Source organism: Cimex lectularius, unplaced genomic scaffold (genome assembly GCF_000648675.2).
Source record: "Cimex lectularius strain Harlan isolate CLEC.00 unplaced genomic scaffold, Clec_2.1 scaffold265, whole genome shotgun sequence".
NCBI lineage: Eukaryota > Metazoa > Arthropoda > Insecta > Hemiptera > Cimicidae > Cimex > Cimex lectularius.
The window spans coordinates 400,005-419,361 of NW_019392812.1; the positions used below are offsets into that span (position 1 = coordinate 400,005).

The following is a 19,357-nucleotide window of genomic DNA, read 5'->3' on the forward strand; positions in this document are numbered from 1 at the left end:
TGTTTCCCCAGGTTTTGGAGATTTTGGATGCATTCACTGACTAATTTTGATGTGATTCTTTCACATGCTAATGCTTTAATGGCTGCTTGGCTATCTGATCTTATGAGGATGTCTGACCCCGAACTGCCAACACCCGGAGAGGGTGATTCTCGAGTCAGCCGGCAGTTTACTGTAAAAAGCAAAAGCTGGAATTGCCGGTGGACTAAGAGAAGTGAATAGCTCGACTTGGCACATGTTTGTTGTTGCTACGTAGTTTACTATATTTTTTAAAATCTTATACTCTTGGTTGTTAGAATTTTGAATGAATCCAAGTTCCAAAACGTATTCTCAGTTTGAAATTTACAAATTCACATTAATCAGTATTTTACCACTTTTTGAATAAATAATGGGGTTTTATTTGATTTTACCCATTATTTTTAAACTTATCTTAATAATATACTTAATCATAATAATACTTAGCTTAATCAATACACTTAGCCTTGGTGTGAATTTAAAGGAAATTGGAAGTACTAGACAAAGCTACTTCTGCAATTTAATTATCATTGCAAATTGTATCTTAAATGTTTTTTCAAATAAATCAATCATCTAACTATAACAATAGTCTGAGGCTTAAAGAGTCATTGATGATTTTGTTTTAAATTGTTGTTCAAATTGTTTATTCGATATCTTCTAAGAAGAGTGTTGAGGAAATCTTTGGAAGAAGACTTTGGGCTGAAATGTTTTTGTTTGTCCATGGATTTTGGTCTGAACGTAGCGGTCCACCGGCAGAAGACGAAGAAGGAGGATCACTGTTGTCAGTGATGACGGAAGGTGATGGTCGGCGGCGAGAAGGAGGGATTGGACCCTGTCTCGGATTTGCCCGTGGGACGTCCTCCGACGAGTGGGGGAGCGAGATCCCTCCCTCGGCGACACCCTCTGCAGCACCCCCACGGTGTCCCAACGTCGTCAGTTGGTGTGTTCAGTGAGGTGCGTCGAGATGTCCTCGCCGACTGGAAACCAGAGTCCACCGGCTCAGAAGTCCGACGACAACAAGGAGATCAGCGACGCCGTCGCCAAGGTCCTCCGGGGATATGACTGGACTCTCGTGCCCATAGCGACCAAGTAAGTCCTCTCGGTCTTTCCGACCCAGATCCGTTTTATCCGTTAGGCCATCAACAAAAATCTATCCTCAAAAGGATTTGTATTTCGTTTCCCATAAAATGCTTAAATTTCATAATATGTCACAAGTTTTCTTTGACTTAGTCTTCTCGCGTACGGGATTTGTCGCAAGTTGGTAAACACGATGGTCGTGTGAATTGTTTAAGCCCGGACGTGCTTCGCATGCTGGTCTCGGCTCGTTAGCACCTCCGTCCGAGCTACCGTCGTCGACAAACGGGACGGCAAACATAGTTCAAACGTCCTTCCCAATTCGCACCTCTCACTCGGTGAAAATGCAACCGTGTATAACGAGAAAGGAAACGGTCCGCCGTGACCAAACTTCTTGGGCTGGTATAACTCGATGATCATCCTCCTTGTCAGTTTACTTTTTATCCTCAAACTAGATATAATTTCACATCGTGGGCAGCACAAAGGACCCTATCTAGAAGTAGGGAGGACCGACGGCCATCTGGTAGAAACTGAAGACTCTTGTACCAGCACGAGAAATCTTTTGGCACTGCTCGCGGTCTTTGACGAACAGCGTGAACCGGCTCGGAAGAATTCGACTGCTTTTCTCAAAACTAAAGAAAATACTTTATTTGAAAAGTGTCTTTTGTGATTCTGGCCACCGATGAATGACAAACCGACCGAGATCCGTCAAACTCGAATCAGGTGGTTCAATTGATCTTTACAAAGTCATCACTGAATGTGCAAGAATCTTTTGTATCTGGTCGTTATTAATCGAAGAACCGATTCGAAGTCACCATATCAAAATAATAAAAATTTGATCTATAGTCTATTGACGAAGATTCGAAATTGCTGGACACTCCGATTTTCACTTTTCGTCCTTCATCCCAAAACAGTTATTCTTCTTGTATTGGGACGTCGCGTATTTTTTGGCCGGCTTCCTCTTTCCGCTTTTATCAAATATTGACCCTGAGATAGAGCGCCGAGAGGTTAAAGACGGGGCAGATTACTATTATCGGAAGGATGTGGGAGATTATCGAAGAAATATCGGGAAAAAAACCGACACCGTGTTGAATTATATCGCTAAGCTGAAATCCTGGTAATCTTAACACATTGAATAAACCCGTCTTGTAAAGTGGAAGAAGATGCAGAAAAAATACAAAGATTTTATCAACAAGATTATATTTTTGCATATAAAGAGCATATGCGCGTATGTGTGTACACATACATACAAATTTTCTTAATGTTTTTTTTCCAGAAGAAGGAAAAAGTGAAATTAAAATTATGTATATGCAACTCAGATCAGCTATATATCTTTCAATCCCATTTACTGATTTCTGTCTTCATTTCTTTCTCTCTCTCTCTCTCTCTCTCTCTCTGCCAAATACACGAACACATATATTTTTGCAAAAGAGGACATTTTTGAAAAAATAAATTTAAAATTATATTGCATATACAACTCAGATGGTTTATCTATTTTTCAATCCAATTTGCTGATTTTTGTCTTCATTTCTTCTCTCCCTCTTTCTCTCTCTCTTTCTTTCGTTCTCCCTGTTTTTCTCATTCTCTCTCTCCCTCTCATACGCGCGCACACATCACACACAAACACACACACACTCACACTCCCGTACGCACGCACACATACAAATTTTCCTAACATATATTTTGAAAAAAAAAAAAAAATAAGTTTTATGNCTCCCCCCTTCTCTCTGTCACACACATATGCATACACATTTTCTTAACATATTTTGCAAAAGAGAAAAAAAAATTAAAATTACACGTACAACTCAGACGAATTATCCATTTTTTTTACATTTGCTGATTTCTGTCTTCATTTCTTCTCTCTCTCTCTCTCTCTCTCTCTTTCACACACAAACACACAGATACAAATTTTCTTAACATATATTTTGCAAAAGAGAAAAAAAATTAAATTTGGAATTATATATACAACACAGACATCCAACTTTCTCCCATATTTGCTGATTTCTGTCTTCATTTCTCCTCCATCTCACTCTCTCTCTTTCTTTCTTTTTTCCCTCTCTCTCTCTCCCTTTTCATTCTATCTTTCTTTCATTCTCTCTCTCTCTCATTTTCCCTCTCTTTCTTTCTTGATCTCTCTGTTTCTTTGTCATTTTCAATCTCTCTCTCTCTCTCTCTCTCTCTCTCTCTCTCTGTCTCTCTCTTTCTTTCTCTCTCACACGCAAACACAGAGATACAAATTTTCTTAACATGTATTTTGCAAAAGAGAAAAAAAATTAAATTTAGAATTATACGTACAACACAGACAAGTTTCTCCAACAGAACACGACAATCTTTCTCCCCCAATTGCTGATTTCTGTCTTCATTGCTCCTCCTTCTCTCACTCTCTCTCTTTTCAATCTATCTTTCTTTCTTTCTATCTGTCTCTCTCTCTCCCCTTCTCTATGTCACGCACACATACATACACATTTTCTTAACATATATTTTTCAAAAGAGAAAAAACACTTAAAATTTCATATACAACTCAGACAAATTATCCATCTTTTTTTGCCATTTGCTGATTTTTGTTTTCATTTCTTCTCCTTCTCTCTCTTTCTTTCTTTCTCTATGTCTCTTTATTTCTCTCACTGTCACACACACGCATAAAAATGTTCTTAACGTATATCTTTCAAAAAAGAAAGAATATTTAAAATTACATAAAGAAGTATGACGAGTAATATACCTTCTTCTCCGATTTGCTGATTTCCACGCCATTTCTTCTCTCTCTTCTCTCCTTTTCTTTCCCTCTCTCATTCCCTCTCCTCTCTGTCACACACACAGATTTTCCTAACATGTATTTTGTAAAAGAGAAAAAAACATTTAAAATTTCATATACAACTCAGACGAATTATCCATCTTTTTTTGCCATTTGCTGATTTCTGTCTTCAGTTCTTCTCTCTCACTCTCTTTCTCTCTCTCTCTCTATGTCTCTTTATTTTTCTCTCTATCACACACGCATAAAAATGTTCTTAACGTATATTTTTCAAAAGAGAAAGAATATTTAAAATTACATAAACAAGTATGACGTGTAATATATCTTCTTCTCCCATTTGCTGATTTCTATCTTATTTCTTCTCTCTCTTCTCTCCCTTCTTTCNGGTTATTCCTATTTTGCCGAGCCCAGCGGTTTTTCCATTCTTCTTTTAATGTATTTGAAATTAATAACTTGAGATCCGCTGGGCGTATTTGTTGGGAAGCAACGAGTAGTATTCGACATTCGCGAAAGAAAATAATAAAATTAGGGAAGACCTAAACAAAAAACTATTTCATGTTTTATTTTGTATGTACATTGTATATTTTCGAATCTCATAATAATGATTATATCTGCAATTACTCAGATATTGCATTGACATCCAACCAAATATCAAAACTATTAAAGACATTCTTACAAAAGTTGGCATTAGGAGTACAGATTAAAGATACCGATATGAACATCTATCGTTCATCATTCACCCTTGGAAGGAAAACCCTTCGTAAATTATTCGTCGGTAATATTCCCATCTCAAAAACTGCATCCGCTAACTTGGGTTCCGTCTAGACGCAAGACTAACTTGGAACCAACACACACGACTAAAACGACAGGCCACTCAAACCAACGTTTCGGACTACGGAATAAACGTTGGTTTATTACACACGGTGGGCGACCAAGACCCGAAGGGTTAAATGCCTGGGTAGACTCGTACCCTATCCCTAAAAGGTCCGGGACTTGGTCGGCTCACATGTCCTGCATAAATCTCTAGGACTTGTTCACAAACCCCAAGATTTTGGACCATTTTATCTCCGGGAGTGATTGGGTGATGTCCACTCCTTCAAAGATTTCAAATTTGGACCTAGCATACCCTATCGTACACTGCGAGGTAGTGCCTTGCCGTTTCTTCTATTATTTCGCAAAAAAGGCAAAAAGGATCTGGTAGAATACCCATCGCAAGTCTAACGTTTCAACCAAAACCTAACTGACAGTCTACAACGCAATACAAAAACCAATCTTGACGTACAGGACAACCTTCTAACATCCAAGGATTCCTTCCAATCCAAGTCCTCAGAATCATAGTCAATGCTCCTTACGTCTCCCACACCCTTCAGAGTGACCTTAAAATCCCACCCGTACTAAAAAATAACACCAAAAACATTTCCACTTCCCATACTAAACTCTTCTTTCACTCCCAGTTGGCCAATCTTTATCCAATAAAAAACGCCACTATAATCCCACCAGACGACTGACGAGGATTAGCCCTTGGGTATAGCTGGGAGAACAAAAATGGTTGTTAACTCCCCTCACGACTCATGATCCTTGTCATTAGTAAATTAAACTCATTACAAATTGTAAACAATGAATGTATTAAATAAAAAAAAATATCTTAGACAATCTTCCATTGATTATCTTGGCCCGTTTTAAAGGATTAGTGGTAAATAAAACACAGATAAAATCTCCCAATTGTGTTTACAGTTGTATTTTGTAAATAAATCATTGAATAATCAATCTCAACCTTGTTGATTTTTCTGTAAAGATTCTTTCTAACGTTCCATTTTTATGTTTCAAATCTGTTTGAGAGGTGGTTTTAAGTGATACAGAATCAGCTAGAATTGTTGGAAGATGGAGGAAGTCTATGTGGCCAGGGTGGTTAACATTCCCAGAACTGTCCGAAGGGTCTTCCATAGCTACCACTGGATGTCGCTCAAGAAGTCATGGTCGCCTGTCACATCTCAGAGAGAACTTATCTTAGACAATCTTCCATTGATTATCTTATTTGGTCCGTTTTTAAAGGATTAGTGGTAATTAAAACACAGATAAAATCTCCCAATTGTGTTTACAGTTGGATTTTGTAAATAAATCATTGAATAATCAATCTCTCTCTTATTGATTTTTCTATAAAGCTTCTTTCTAACGTTCGATTTTTATGTTTCGCATCTGTTTGAGTGGTGGTTTTAGTGGTACAGAATCGGCTAGAATTGTTGGGAGATGGAAGAAGTCAAGTCTATGTGGCCAGGGTGGTTTCCCAGAACTGTCCGAAGGGTCTTCCATAGCTACGAAGATACTGGAGGTTGCTGAAGAAGTCATGGTCGCCTGTCACATTTCAGAGAGACGATCGTTTTGTTGTTTCGAATGTACTATAGACATTCTACCTCTGTTGAGATCAAGGTCGACTTCAACAAGTTAAAGAAGTTAATGCCAGTTTACGCACAGTAAGGTGAACACTTTCGGAAGCTGATTACGTGCGAGGACTGCCACTAGTCCAGAACCGACAAGGCACAGAACAGCTCGGCTAAGTTCGCAAGAACACACATCACTTGGTCTGAGCCAACCGGGCTAAAGTCTTGTTTTCGGACGAGTTAAGGTTTTCTTTGAGGTGTTCTGACGCATTTTTATGGAAGACCGAACAAACATGAGCTTCATCGAGGGTTCCCTAGCTGTGCGTTACTCTGAAGATGTGTTATCAGAAGATGTTCCTTATTATAATTGGCAACGGTTTTATTTTTATCCATGGCAATACAAGATCCCACACAGCTAGGATTGATGATGACTTGGAACTGGCTGCAATTCAGTGTTTGGACAGGATGTAGTCCGGACTTAACCCTTTCGAACACCCTTGGGACGAGTTGTCAAAGAGGGTAAAGAGTCGCAATCTTCCATTGATTATCGTATTTGGTCCGTTTTTAAAGGATTAAACAAAACACAGATAAAATCTCCCAATTGTGTTTACAGTTGGACTTAGTAAATAAATTATTGAATGATCAATCTCTCCCTAGGTTTTTCTGTAAAGCTTCTTTCTAACGTTGCGGTGGTTTGATTTTTTTTTAAGCTAAACTATTTTTAAGTTTCAAGTTTGTCGAGTGATGGTGCTAAGTGATATAGGTTATGATAATCATAGTGTTGTTAGAAGATTGAAGAAGTCAAGCCTATTTGGTCAGGGTGGTTAACATTCCAAGAACAACTGTCCGAAGGGTCTTCCATAGCTACCAAGATACTGGAGGTTGCTCAAGAAGGTTGTCTTTGGCCTCTTTCAGACGAGGCGGTTTGGTTGATTCAACTAAGTTGCCAGGTTGACCTCAACTAGTTGTAGGAGACTTTTTTTGCTGGTTTCACACCAGGCAACTTGTAGAATCAACCTCTCTTCCCAAAAAAGGAGGAAACCCAGTGAAGAGTGAGAAGAGAAAAGTGTGGGTTTATCCGTTGTTATAAAATTGGGAAACGGGCGCTTCCTCTCAAATACTGTTGTGCTACTTCCCGCCAAGCTTGGCTTCTTTTAAGTTTAATCTCACTCTCCTCACACATCATGTCCCATATCACGGGATTAATACGATTATCTTCAACGAACTGCTCTACATTCAAACTTGCAATTGGATCGCATTCCATGGTGAACTCAGTTGACTCAACTAGGCAACTGGTGTGAAGGACGAATGCCGAGCAGTTTCTTTTGAGTTGAGTCAACCAGTGGGGATGAGAACGTGAGCGGCACATGTGCCTGTTGGCCACCTGCCTGGGCGGACGAGTTGACTGCGTGTGAAGGGGTTGGGGCGATTCCCAAACATTTTGCTATCACGTTACACTCCTTGACACCCGTCCGTTCAACTAGTTGAATCAACTAGTCGCCTCGCCTGAAAGAGGCCTCTCTTTTTGCAGAAGTGCAAGCACAAAAAGTGCTACTACTTCCTCGGGTTCTAATATCCTAGTGACCTCCCATTGCGAAGGGAGGTTGATTACACAAGTTGCCTGATGTGAAAACAGCACAGAAAAGTCTTCACATGGCAGTAAACTAGTAGAGAGTCAACCGGGAAACTTATTTGAATCAACCAAACCGCCTCGTCTGAAAGTGGCCTTACCTTTGTTTTGTAATGTTAAAAATTCGGGATACCATCTCACTTGAGATTCGGCAGATAGTCTACTTTGCACTTCCACGGAGTCATGAGCTATGGGTTGCTAGTGTGGGGGAGCAGTTCTCATGTAAAAGATTTCCTCATTAAAAAAAGGTGTGTAAGAATAATGTTCTAGTTGAAAACACAAGAGTCCTGTAGATCAGTCTTTTGTAAATATACAATTCTGACTGTGCTAAACCTGTGCATCATACCACGTTATTGTATATTAAGAAAAACATTTTAAATTAAGTGTAATGTAATAATGTAAATAATGTACATGGACAATATAAAATAAAATAAAAATATAGGCAAATGGCAACGACAGCAGGTCTGCTACTCACTCAGGTGGCACCACGGTTGGAAGAAGGAACACCGAGACATGCAACACGACTGGAAAAGACAAAGCCTCAACTACCAGATGGTTGAATGTTACATCCCAGCATCTTACTCCAGCTCAGAAAAGAAGTAAAGAAGATGTTGCGAAAAAGAAAAGAAAAGAGAAAGAAAAACCTATCACGTCACTGTGTCTCAGTTTGCGTGAGATGACCGGCCGATATTATGTGAAGAAATAGTGATCTCTTAGGCAATCCTCCATTGCTTATCTTACAGTATTTGGATTAAAGGTTAATAAAACAGATAAAATCTCTGCTTGTGTTTAAAATTGGATTCTGTACGTAAATCATTGAATGGTCTTTTTTGTTGGCTTTTCTGTAAAGTTTCTTTCTAACGTTCGATTTTTAAGTTTCAAATTTGTTTGAGTGGTGGTTTTAAGCGATATAGAATCGGCTAGAATTGTTGGAAGATAAAAGAAGTCAAGTCTATGTGGCCAGGGTGGTTTCCCAGAACTGTCCGAAAGGTCTTCCATAGCTACGGAGATACTGGAGGTTGCTGAAGAAGTCACGGTCGCCTGTCACATTTCAGAGAGACGAACGTTTTGTTGTTTCGAACGTACTATCGACATTCTACCGCTGTTGAGATCAAGGTCAACTTCAACAAGTTAAAGAAGTTAATGCCAGTTTACGCACTGTAAGGTGAAGACTTTCGGAAGCTGATTACGTGCGAGGACTGCCACTAGTTCAGAACCGACAAGGCACAGAACAGCTCGGTTAAGTGCGCAAGAACACACATCAGTTGGTCTGAGCCAACCGGGCTAAAATCTTGTTTTCGGACGAGTTAAGGTTTTGTTTGAGGTGTTCTGATGCATTTCTATGGAATACCGAACCAACGTGAGCTTCATCGAGGGTTCCCTAGCTGTGCGATACTCTGAAGATGTGTTATCAGAAGATGTTCCTTATTATAATTAGCGACGGTTTTATTTTTATCCATGGAAATACAAGATCCCACACGGCTAGATGACTTAGATGTTGATGACTTGAAACGGGTTTCAATTCCGTGTTTGGACAGGATGTAGTCCCGACTTGACCCTATCGAAAACCTTTGGGACGAGTTGTCGACCTGTGATGCCAAAGAATTGAAAATATACAAAAAGAAGAAAAAAAAATTATAACGATTGCAAGCATTTACTAAAAAATAAAGAGGGTGGCTTCTTTTTAGCCTCTCAGTGTATTTATCGCCACCGCATCGCCCTGTATAAAAATTTCTCTTCCCTTGGCCTTTAGACCCTGGGAAAGACGAATTAATCTTTGATAATAAACGTTCCTCGGTTAGATTAACTATTATATTTAATGCTTAGTGCAGTTTCTATTTCCTGAATGGTTTGCAAGTGCCAACTGAAAGTCAGGGATGACAAACGCGTCACACCTGGCGCTATTTAGTTACTAAGCAGGAAAATTATATATATATAAAAAATAAGAGAAAATATTTTTATGTAGGTTGACAAAACTCAAATTTAGGAGCTGGGCACCTTAAAATGCCATTTGATTATTTCCGGCGTCATTTGTTGAATTTATTCAAAAAACGAGAACCATCAAATCAGAATCGAATTTATATTTGTTTGAAATTTTCAACCCTTCGCATCACCCTGTACGACTCTGCGATCTTCCCGTGCCCGAGGACCGATTTTCAACCCTTTGCTGTGCTTCCTACGGTTCCGCCGGTCTGGGGAAAAAGGGACGAGAGTCACGGCACATTTCCTCCCCCGTTGGTAAAAACTCCACCGCCCGCCATACTCAAAATAGAACGCCTGCCTCGTCCTGGCATATTTGTCTAAGTCGCCGAGCCGTGATATTTTAATTGATCGGCTTGTAATTAGACGTTTTGTTAGCCGGTTCGTTGACGACAACGTGAGAAATGGCCCGTTTAATATCCGTCGGCGACCGCCTTTCAACGCCGACTCCTCCACCCTCCATCCACATTTTTACCGGCAAATATTGTTAAAGACGTCTCTTTTTATTATTTATTTTCTTGGGATTAAATCAAAAGTTAAAACCAAACCGTATCTAGTTCCATCAAGTAGCCATCAAGTTTTAAACCAATGGATTCCTATGATGAATGAAGGATGAATCTCTAAAAAGTCCTAGTACATGAATGATCCTGTATAAAAAATATATTTTCACTATTAGAAATATCGAATTTTTCACTCACGTCCACTCCTGATGAAGGTATGGCCATGTCTACCAAGACCATACTTTGATCCAGAGTGGTCCTGAGTGAAAATGTAGTCGATATTTCTAATCAATTTGTGGACTTAAGGCCCATAAATTTATATAATATTTATTCAGAAATCGTGAGATGCGGTCTGGTGTGATGTAGGTTTCAGAAAAACATTTTCTTTATCGTGCCAACGTTTCGATCTTTATTGAGATCATCTTCAGCGCCAAAAGTCTCTCAACACGACACGCAAGAATGGCACAATTACACAGAAGACAAACACTTGAGCCCTGAAGATGATCTCAATAAAGATCGAAACGTTGGCACGTTATAGAAAATGTTTTTTTGAAACCTACATCACACCAGACCGCATCTCACGATTTCTGAATAATTATCGATTAACGGTCACTAATCACCACACACTTGTATAATATGACTGTAAAATGACTTAAAATGGACATGGCGTTTGTTACCGAATGACGTTTCTGTTTTCAATATTAGAAATATCGAATTTTTCACTCACGTCCACTCTTGATGAAGGTATGTCCATGTCTACCAAAACCATACTTGGTCCAGAGTGGTCCTGAGTGAAAAAGTGGTCGATATTTCTAATCGGGCCAGGTATCCGGGATTGACAATTGGCTAATTTTCTATAAGCAGACATTATTTGTTTGAATTGTTTATGGACATGACCATAAACTTGTGGAATATGACTTAAAATGGCCATGACGTTGGTTACCGATGACGTTTATGTTTTCCATAGTAGAAATATCAACTTTTTTCACTCGCGACCACTCTGGATAAAGGTCTGGCCTTGTCCACCTAGATCATGTCTTCATCCAGAGTGTTCGTGAGTGAAAAAGTCGTCGATATTTCTAATATGGAACCTCATAAGGTAACAAACCTTATGGCCATTTTAAATCATATTATTATTCTTCTGCTTCCGTTGCTAGGCTAGGTTAGGAGAGAGTGTTGATAAGATTGCTCTGTCGTCCGCGTAGGTTGTGAGTTATGCGTTTGGTTATGTTGGTATGTCAGCAATGTAGATGGTAGAGAGGATTGGGCCTAGGAAACTTCCTTGCGGAAAGCCAGCTTTGATTGGCGTGATAGGTGAAAAATCTGTGCCAATTCTCACTTTAAACCATCGATCCGAGAGGAAGGATTTCAGGATGAGATAGTAAGAATGAGGGAAGAGTCCATATCTTTTGTTAAGTTCTTGCCGTTTTAATTGGGTTCCAAGTAAGTCTACTATCTAAGTAAAGCCTAAGGTAGCGGACTTGGTTCGATGGTGGTATTATCTTTTTGTAAATGTACACTGGTGGACAGGTTTGACGTTTGAGCGTAAACGTAACTTGTTGGCTTTTTAGTTCGTTTAACCTGATCTGCCACAGATTGCACCAGTTGGTATAAGGTTCAGGTGTTGTTGTAGTGCTTCTGTTGCTAGGATAGGATTGGAGTGTGTTGATAAGATTGCGGTGTAGGTTGCGATTTGTGTGTTTGGATGTGTGGCATGTCAGCAGTGTAGATGGTGTAGAGGATTGGGCCTAGGATACTTCCTTGCGGAACGCCAGCTTTGATTGGCGTGATAGGTGAAAAATCTGTGCCAATTCTCACTTTAAACCATCGATCCGAGAGGAAGGATTTCAGGATGAGATAGTAGGAATGAGGGAGGATACGGTTTAACTTATAAAGTAGGCCGGGATGCCATACTCGCTCCAATGCTTCCGTACCGTCCAGAAATACGGCTGTGAACAGTATTTGTTTTGTAGAGCCGAGGTTATCACTGCTGAACAGTGGAATGGAGAGGTCGAAATCCAAATTGATGGTTAGGAATTAGATTTTCAGAGTCGAATTTGTCTTTTAAGGTGGAGACATTCAAAGATTTTGGATAAAATAGGAAGATGCTTATTGGTCTATAACAGGCCACAAGGGGATTTGTGAGGTTTTGGGATTGGGGTTATTAAAAATAGTAGTGTAAATGTACACTTTTGCTTTTTTGGCGGAGAATCTGATACATGACGTCTGCAGGGTGGATGGACATAGGAAGTTGAGAAAGAGTGAGAGGAGAGGAGGAGAGTCATCTCATATGGTGAGACATCATACCATAAACAAAAACTAGACATCCCTAATGAATCATACATCATATCCCAACTAACCAAAAATTAAGTTATCCCTAACCACGAACAACAAAGAACGATTTTCTTTACCAACTAACCACCTCATTCCGTAAATAAAAACTAATCGTCCCTAATGAAATCGTTCAAAGGCAACAAAATGTATTCGGCTCAAACCATCATTTAGTTCTTTAACGAAACTTTTCATCTCCTAACAAATAAACCGTCGCAAACCGCTAAAAACAAATTAGACATCCTTAATGAAAAAAATCTCTACAAATATATCTTCTCTTAGAGTAGCTAACAAAAAGGAATCCGTTTAAACCATCCTAGTTTTAAGAAATCATAATCAAGAAACCATCTTTAAGGCAACTTTTCATCTCTTAACAAATAAACATCTCTACTCGCTAATTACAAATTTTCGTCTCATGTCGAACTGGCATAGGGTGATGTACTTGGTCTGTCACTACTCGCGTTTTTTTTCCAGGTATTCAAACCAGTTTCGGCAATGCGCCATCTTCAGTGAAGAACACAACATACCATAAACAAAAACTAGACACCCCTAATGAATCAAACAATAGCAACAAAAAGTATTCGTCTCAAACCATCATTTAGTTTCAAGAAATGACGAGAAAAAACCATCTTTAACGAAACTTTTCATCTGTTCACAAATAAACCATCTCAAACCGATAAAAACAAATTAGCCAACCTTAATGAAAAAATAATCCCAACAAATAAATCTTCTCTTACAATAGCTAGCATAAAGCATTCGNTAACGAAACTTTTCATCTGTTCACAAATAAACCATCTCAAACCGATAAAAACAAATTAGCCAACCTTAATGAAAAAATAATCCCAACAAATAAATCTTCTCTTACAATAGCTAGCATAAAGCATTCGGTTCAAACCATCATTTAGTTTCATGAAATCATAAGAAAGAAACCATCTTTAATGAAAGTTTTCATCTTTTAACAAATAAACCATTTCTACTTGCTAATTATAAATTTGTAATCTCATATCGAACTGGCATCGTGTGATGTACTTGGTCTGTCACCACTCGCGTTTTTTTTCCAGATATTCAAACCTGTTTCGGCATGGCGCCATCTTCAGTGAAGAACACAACACACCATAAACAAAAACTAGAAACCCCTAATGAATGATATAATAGCAACAAAAAGCATTCGTCTCAAACCATCATTTAGTTTCAAGAAATGACGAGAAAAAAAATCTTTAACGAAATTTTTCATCCTTTAACAAATAAACCATCTCAAACCGTTAAAAACAAATTAGCCATCCTTAATGGAAAAATATTCCCTATCAAATAAATCATCTCTTACACAAAGCTTTCGGTTCAAACAGGGTGTGAAGTGACATTCACATTGGGATGGGGAGTAAAAACTGTGCAAAGGTGATTGGAATAGAGCTGATACTTTTCTATAACCTGGCCCAGGTCGACATGTCAAATACTAAAAAACAAACTTCTAAACTTCGTCAGTATATAGAAAATTAGTCAATTGTAAATCCCGGAGTATCCTTGGTCCGATCCTCTTTACAATATACACTGCTAACATTCCTACATCCCCAAACCCAGCCATCTCCACATTTGCCGACGACACGGCTATCCTCTATTGCCATTCCAACCCATCCGTTATAAGCTATATAAGTCGCCTCATCCTATTAGAAGACCGGTACCTATGGAGAATCAAAGTGAACGAAATCAAACGTATTCAAGTCAGTTTCGCACTAAGGCAATCACTTTGCTGACATCCGTGAAACTGCTCATTGATAAAATACTGACTTGGTACACACTTCACTGAAACAAGACATGAACCGCAGTTACAAATTCTTACTGAGACTACTCGACCAACGATCTGACCTTAACAACAAACTGTCCATTTACACAACTTTCATTTGTCCGATATGGATCTAGGGAATGGACGTCTGGGGCTCAACCATTCCAATTCATCCCGTATACAGCATCCTAAGAAAAATCCTTGATGCTCCATTCTACATCTCCACATTCGATCACGACATTGTAAAAGCACGTTATCACAAAGTCCACAATCTCTTTCTGTTTACCCAAACCCCCTCAACAGTCGGACTACCCCTACTTGAAAATCCTCCACGTCGGCTGAAGAGGCAATGGCATAGGGATTTGCTTCAGTGATGTTTATGTATATGCAATGTGAGAGTAGGTCACCAGTGAGTGGCTTCTCCCATCTTGTTTAATTATCAAGTTAGACAATGAATTATCAAATTTACTTATTATAACGAAATTTTTAGGTGTAAATAACAATAATAATTCTAAAAAATCCTCCCGGAGGTGGTTTCTTTTAAAATGCCGAACGCATGGCGTCTTTCCGTCATTTATCTCCATTAGCATAAAAAGTGCATACATTTGCATTGAAGAAAAAAAAAACAAGACCACGCAAAGAATATATTACAGATTACTTTTAAATTAATTATTACTTTTAAAGCTAAAAAACTTAAACCTGTCCCACTAAAAATAGAGAACATTTTTCTTTCTGTACTATCCTTACAGATTTTGAACGGCCATAGCCGGTGGTTGTAATTTGATAAATATTATACACTGATTGATTTCTATTAATTTTTATTCAGGCTACTCCTGTTACAAACTTTGCCAGTAGATTCTAAATTTAAAATATAATCAAAAAGTCCTAATTAACACTGCTCCGAATCTCAACAGTTTCGGCGTTCTTCCCCTTTTTCTGATTTTTTAAGAATTCACGACCTTACTTCAAATAAACAATGATAACTGCAAAACAGAAAGGTTTTGGAAAAATCCGTTGATACTATTGAAAACTACGTTAAATTTCCAATAAGATTTCATTAATATTAAACTTGTAAACAGTGGTGAAATAAGCATTTTAGTAGCCAGAACTTCAAAAAATAATTCTTTTGTCAAATAAAAATTAAATTAAAATTTCAGCATGAAAAATGGCAAAAATAAGGGAAAATTCAAAAGGTGCGGTTGAGATGGGAAGTTGGTGTCCAAGTGGATCGAGGTCACGATAGCTCAAGTGGTACAGCAGCGGCGTATGAAGCCGAAGATCGTGGGTTCGAATCCCGCTCCTGCCATTGACATTTTTATCTCAACTAAAAACCTTAATTAATTGTAAAAAATTAAGTAAAACCAATATAGATTTTTTGATTCTAACAAGTTTAATCGATACTATTTATTAACAGTTTTTTCTAGCTTTTTTCTATCTTTCTATAATTATCGTTCATGTGAGAAAGAAACCGCTCAAATCTTCACTATGTGCCTTGTTGCTCGAATAAAAAAAAAAAAAAAAAAAAATATCCACACAATAAAAATCCGCCCCACAAATTTATATTTTTAAAAAACATTAAGCAACTGTACATAAAAATATATATACATATAGTATATAAAAATTTGTATATTTTTGATATTGTCTCAATTAAGAAACATGTTCTTTATTTTTTATTCAAACCTATGAAAAGTATAATATTTTACAGTATTCCTAATTTTAGTTATTAATTTTTTTATCATTAGCGTTACCAAAAATTGGCTTATTTATACATGCACGTATGTCAGTTTTGAGTTCTACTCTTCAATTTAGTATTTTCCTTCTTTTTTTGTACATAATAAGATTTATTTTATTGAATAAATATATCCTTATATTGTTATTTAGTTTATTATTGCTATTCCTGTTATTTTAAATATGAATAAGTAATTTTTCCCTGATCAAGTTTCCTTATAGGAAGTAGAGGGGGACTTAGGTAATAAAAATAAAAAATTAAATTCACTAGTTTCGTGTTCCTCTTGACCAATTAATATCTTCCAATTAATTAAGGTTTTTAGTTGAGATTAAAAAATTTGAAAAATGGCAAAAAGGAGGGAAAATTCAAAAGGTGTGGTTGAGATGGGAAGTTGGTGTCCGAGTGTCCGAGGTCACGATAGCTCAAGTGGTAGAGCAGCGGCGTATCAAGCCGAAGATCGTGGGTTCGAATCCCGCTCGTGCCATTGACTTTTTTATCTCGACTAAAAACCTTAATTAATTGGTCAAGTGGACCACGAAATTAGTGAATCTTTTTTCAAAGTTGAAAAACTTACTATGGCGATTTTAAACTACTATTTCCAAACCTAGAGACCAGCAAATTTCAGAAAACGAATTCTATTTAATAGCCTTTTTAGTGATGTAATTGCTTTTTTTAATTACTTTTTTCAAAGATGAAGAAATTGATGAAGGAAAGGTAAAAACCGTGGTTGACGGATTGATAAGGTGGAAAGATTAATAATAATAAAAAATAAAAAAAACTCAAGGAAATTCGTCAACCACGGTTTTTACCTTTTCTTCATCAATTTCTTCATCTTTGAAAAAAGTAATTAAAAAAGCAATTACATCACTAAAAAGGCTATTAAATAGAATTCGTTTTCTGAAATTTGCTGTTCTCTAGGTTTGGAAATAGTAGTTTAGAATCACGACAGTAATATTTTTAACATTGAAAGAAGAATTATTTTTCAGTTTTGGCTACTAAACGTTTATTCCACCAACGTTTATAAGTTTAGTATTGATGACATCTTATTGGAAATTTAACGTAGTTTTCAATACTATCAAAGGATTTGTTTTAAACCTTTTATTTTTGCAGGTCTCATTGTTTATTTCAAGCAAGGTGGTGAAATTTAAAAAAATAAGAAAGAAAGGAATAACTCCGAAACTCTTGAGATTCGAACATAGTTGACTGGGACTTTTTGATTCCATTTTGAATGTAGAATCTATTGGCAAAGTCCGTAACACGAGTAGCCGAACACACTTTATATTAATCAAAGTTTCTTAACGTTTAATAATTGAGCCTATCTAAAAAAGTTTTAAAAAAATGTACAGTGCTAAGGAAAATGAAAAAAAAGGACAGATAAAATTTGCTTTAATTAGATTTTAATTAACATTTCAATATTGCGTATTTCCTCCTCTTGCCTTAATTACATCTCGAAGATACCTCTGCCTAATTTCTACCCGCCTGGAAATGTCTATTTGCTGAAGGTTAGCCCATTCTTCACGAAGAGTCCTTTCAAGATGGTGGATTGTATCATGGTGGATGGACGAGTTCTTATTCGTCTTTTGAGGTTATCCCATAAATGTTCCATAGGGTTCAAATCTGGAGAACGGGCTGGTCAGGCTAAGACCCTGAGGTTATGCTGTTGAAGGTACGTTTGTACTATGCGAGCAACATATGGACGGGCATTATCGTGCATGAGAATAGGATTGTTGCTGATTTCATCTAGGATAGGCAATGCACGATGTTCCCAAATTTCATCCACATTTCAACCACACCACACACCCTCCCGAACAAGACCCAAATCTGTGCGACTCTCCAATGAAATTCCCGCTTACACCATCACTGAGCTACGTTGAAAAGATTGCCTTGGGAAAAATTACAGGCTTAGTACATTTCATTTCGCCTTCTTTACTCTCTTCCACGCCTATCTGGAGATCGCAGAGCAAATCTCCACTCATCTGTGAAAAGTACAGCAGACCAATCGTCCAAAGACCAATGGCTGTGTTCTCGAGCAAAAGGGAGACGTGTAACTACGTTCTGGTCAATTCTACTCCTCTTACTTGATCTTCTTCTGAGCAGTGCGTTCAATTTGGACACCCCCAACTTCCTGGAGCTGGTGAATCCCTGGAACAACAGTTTTTTTTTTAACAACGGTTTCGCAAGATTCTTTAAGATAAAAAACGGTCATTCTGTTGTTCAGTTACCCTAGGGCAACCAGAACTTCTATGGTAGGACCGAGTTTCTCGAAAACGTCTAACGGCATCTCGCAGAGTTTAGGGAACTCCGATGGCAATAGCCGCATACTTGATGGAACGTCCATCATCAATAACTGCCATACCAAGCGCAACATCCTCAGCAGTGGCATTTTTAAGTTCAAAAATTGTAATTAAGAAAACAAAGATGAAATCTAAACAGTTTATTCCTTCAGAATTCAAACGAGACTGAATAGGATTTTAAATTCTGTAAAAAGTAAATATAGAAAAATCCTTTATCCTTGTTTTAGATTAAGAATTAAATGTGTTATCTGTAATTGATGATCCTCTTTTCTATCTTGATTTTAGACTTTTGAGGTTGATTGTTTGGTGCCAATAAGACTATTAGAATTGGATATTTTTGCAGGCACGATATTTAATTGTATATATTTTTTAATTGATTTTTTATTTATCAATTTAACCAGAGAGGATGTCCGAAACTGACCAGGAGGGGCAGAGGTCCGACATCCCTCATCGCTACGCGCACCCAGTGATGAAGGTTGACGAAGGCCCTTTGTAGTATTATTTGTCTCTTTTTTCCCTTCACACCATAAAAATGTGCATTGACATCCCTACCGACTAGGGATAATTCACAGGTTTTTAAAAAATGAAAAAAGAAACGGACATGACGTTCATTCTGCATCCCAAGATTTCCCAGATGGAGGACTCATCTGGCCCGTCCCCAGGGAAAACGGTTCCAATTGGCTCCACCGTCCCGGTTTGACCCAGCCGATTTATCCACCGTCCAACCGCCACCTCGATGATGATGACTATTTGCGGATGATTTGGTTCGTTAATCCGCGGATCAAGCGCTTATCGGAGCTTATCTTTCCTATTTCTACCGGATCGTCCACGACAATAGGGCTCCCCATCGAATTCTTCGTCGCCTGATTCATCGGGTCAGTTTTCTTATCTCGGCTTTTA

The 19,357-nt window shown here is 37.9% G+C and overlaps 1 protein-coding gene across 1 annotated transcript in view; it reads left to right on the plus strand.

Annotated features, from left to right (window-relative positions):
* Nucleotides 1-921: 921 nt before the first annotated feature.
* The window catches only part of LOC106663233 (transcription factor Sox-8-like), a 36,125-nt gene continuing 17,689 nt past the window's right edge, over nt 922-19,357 (plus strand). Inside the window, exon 1 of the mRNA XM_014387914.2 lies at nt 922-1,101. Within this exon, the coding sequence (XP_014243400.1) occupies nt 977-1,101 (125 nt within the window). The 5' untranslated portion in view covers nt 922-976. The remainder of the gene's footprint in view (nt 1,102-19,357) is intronic.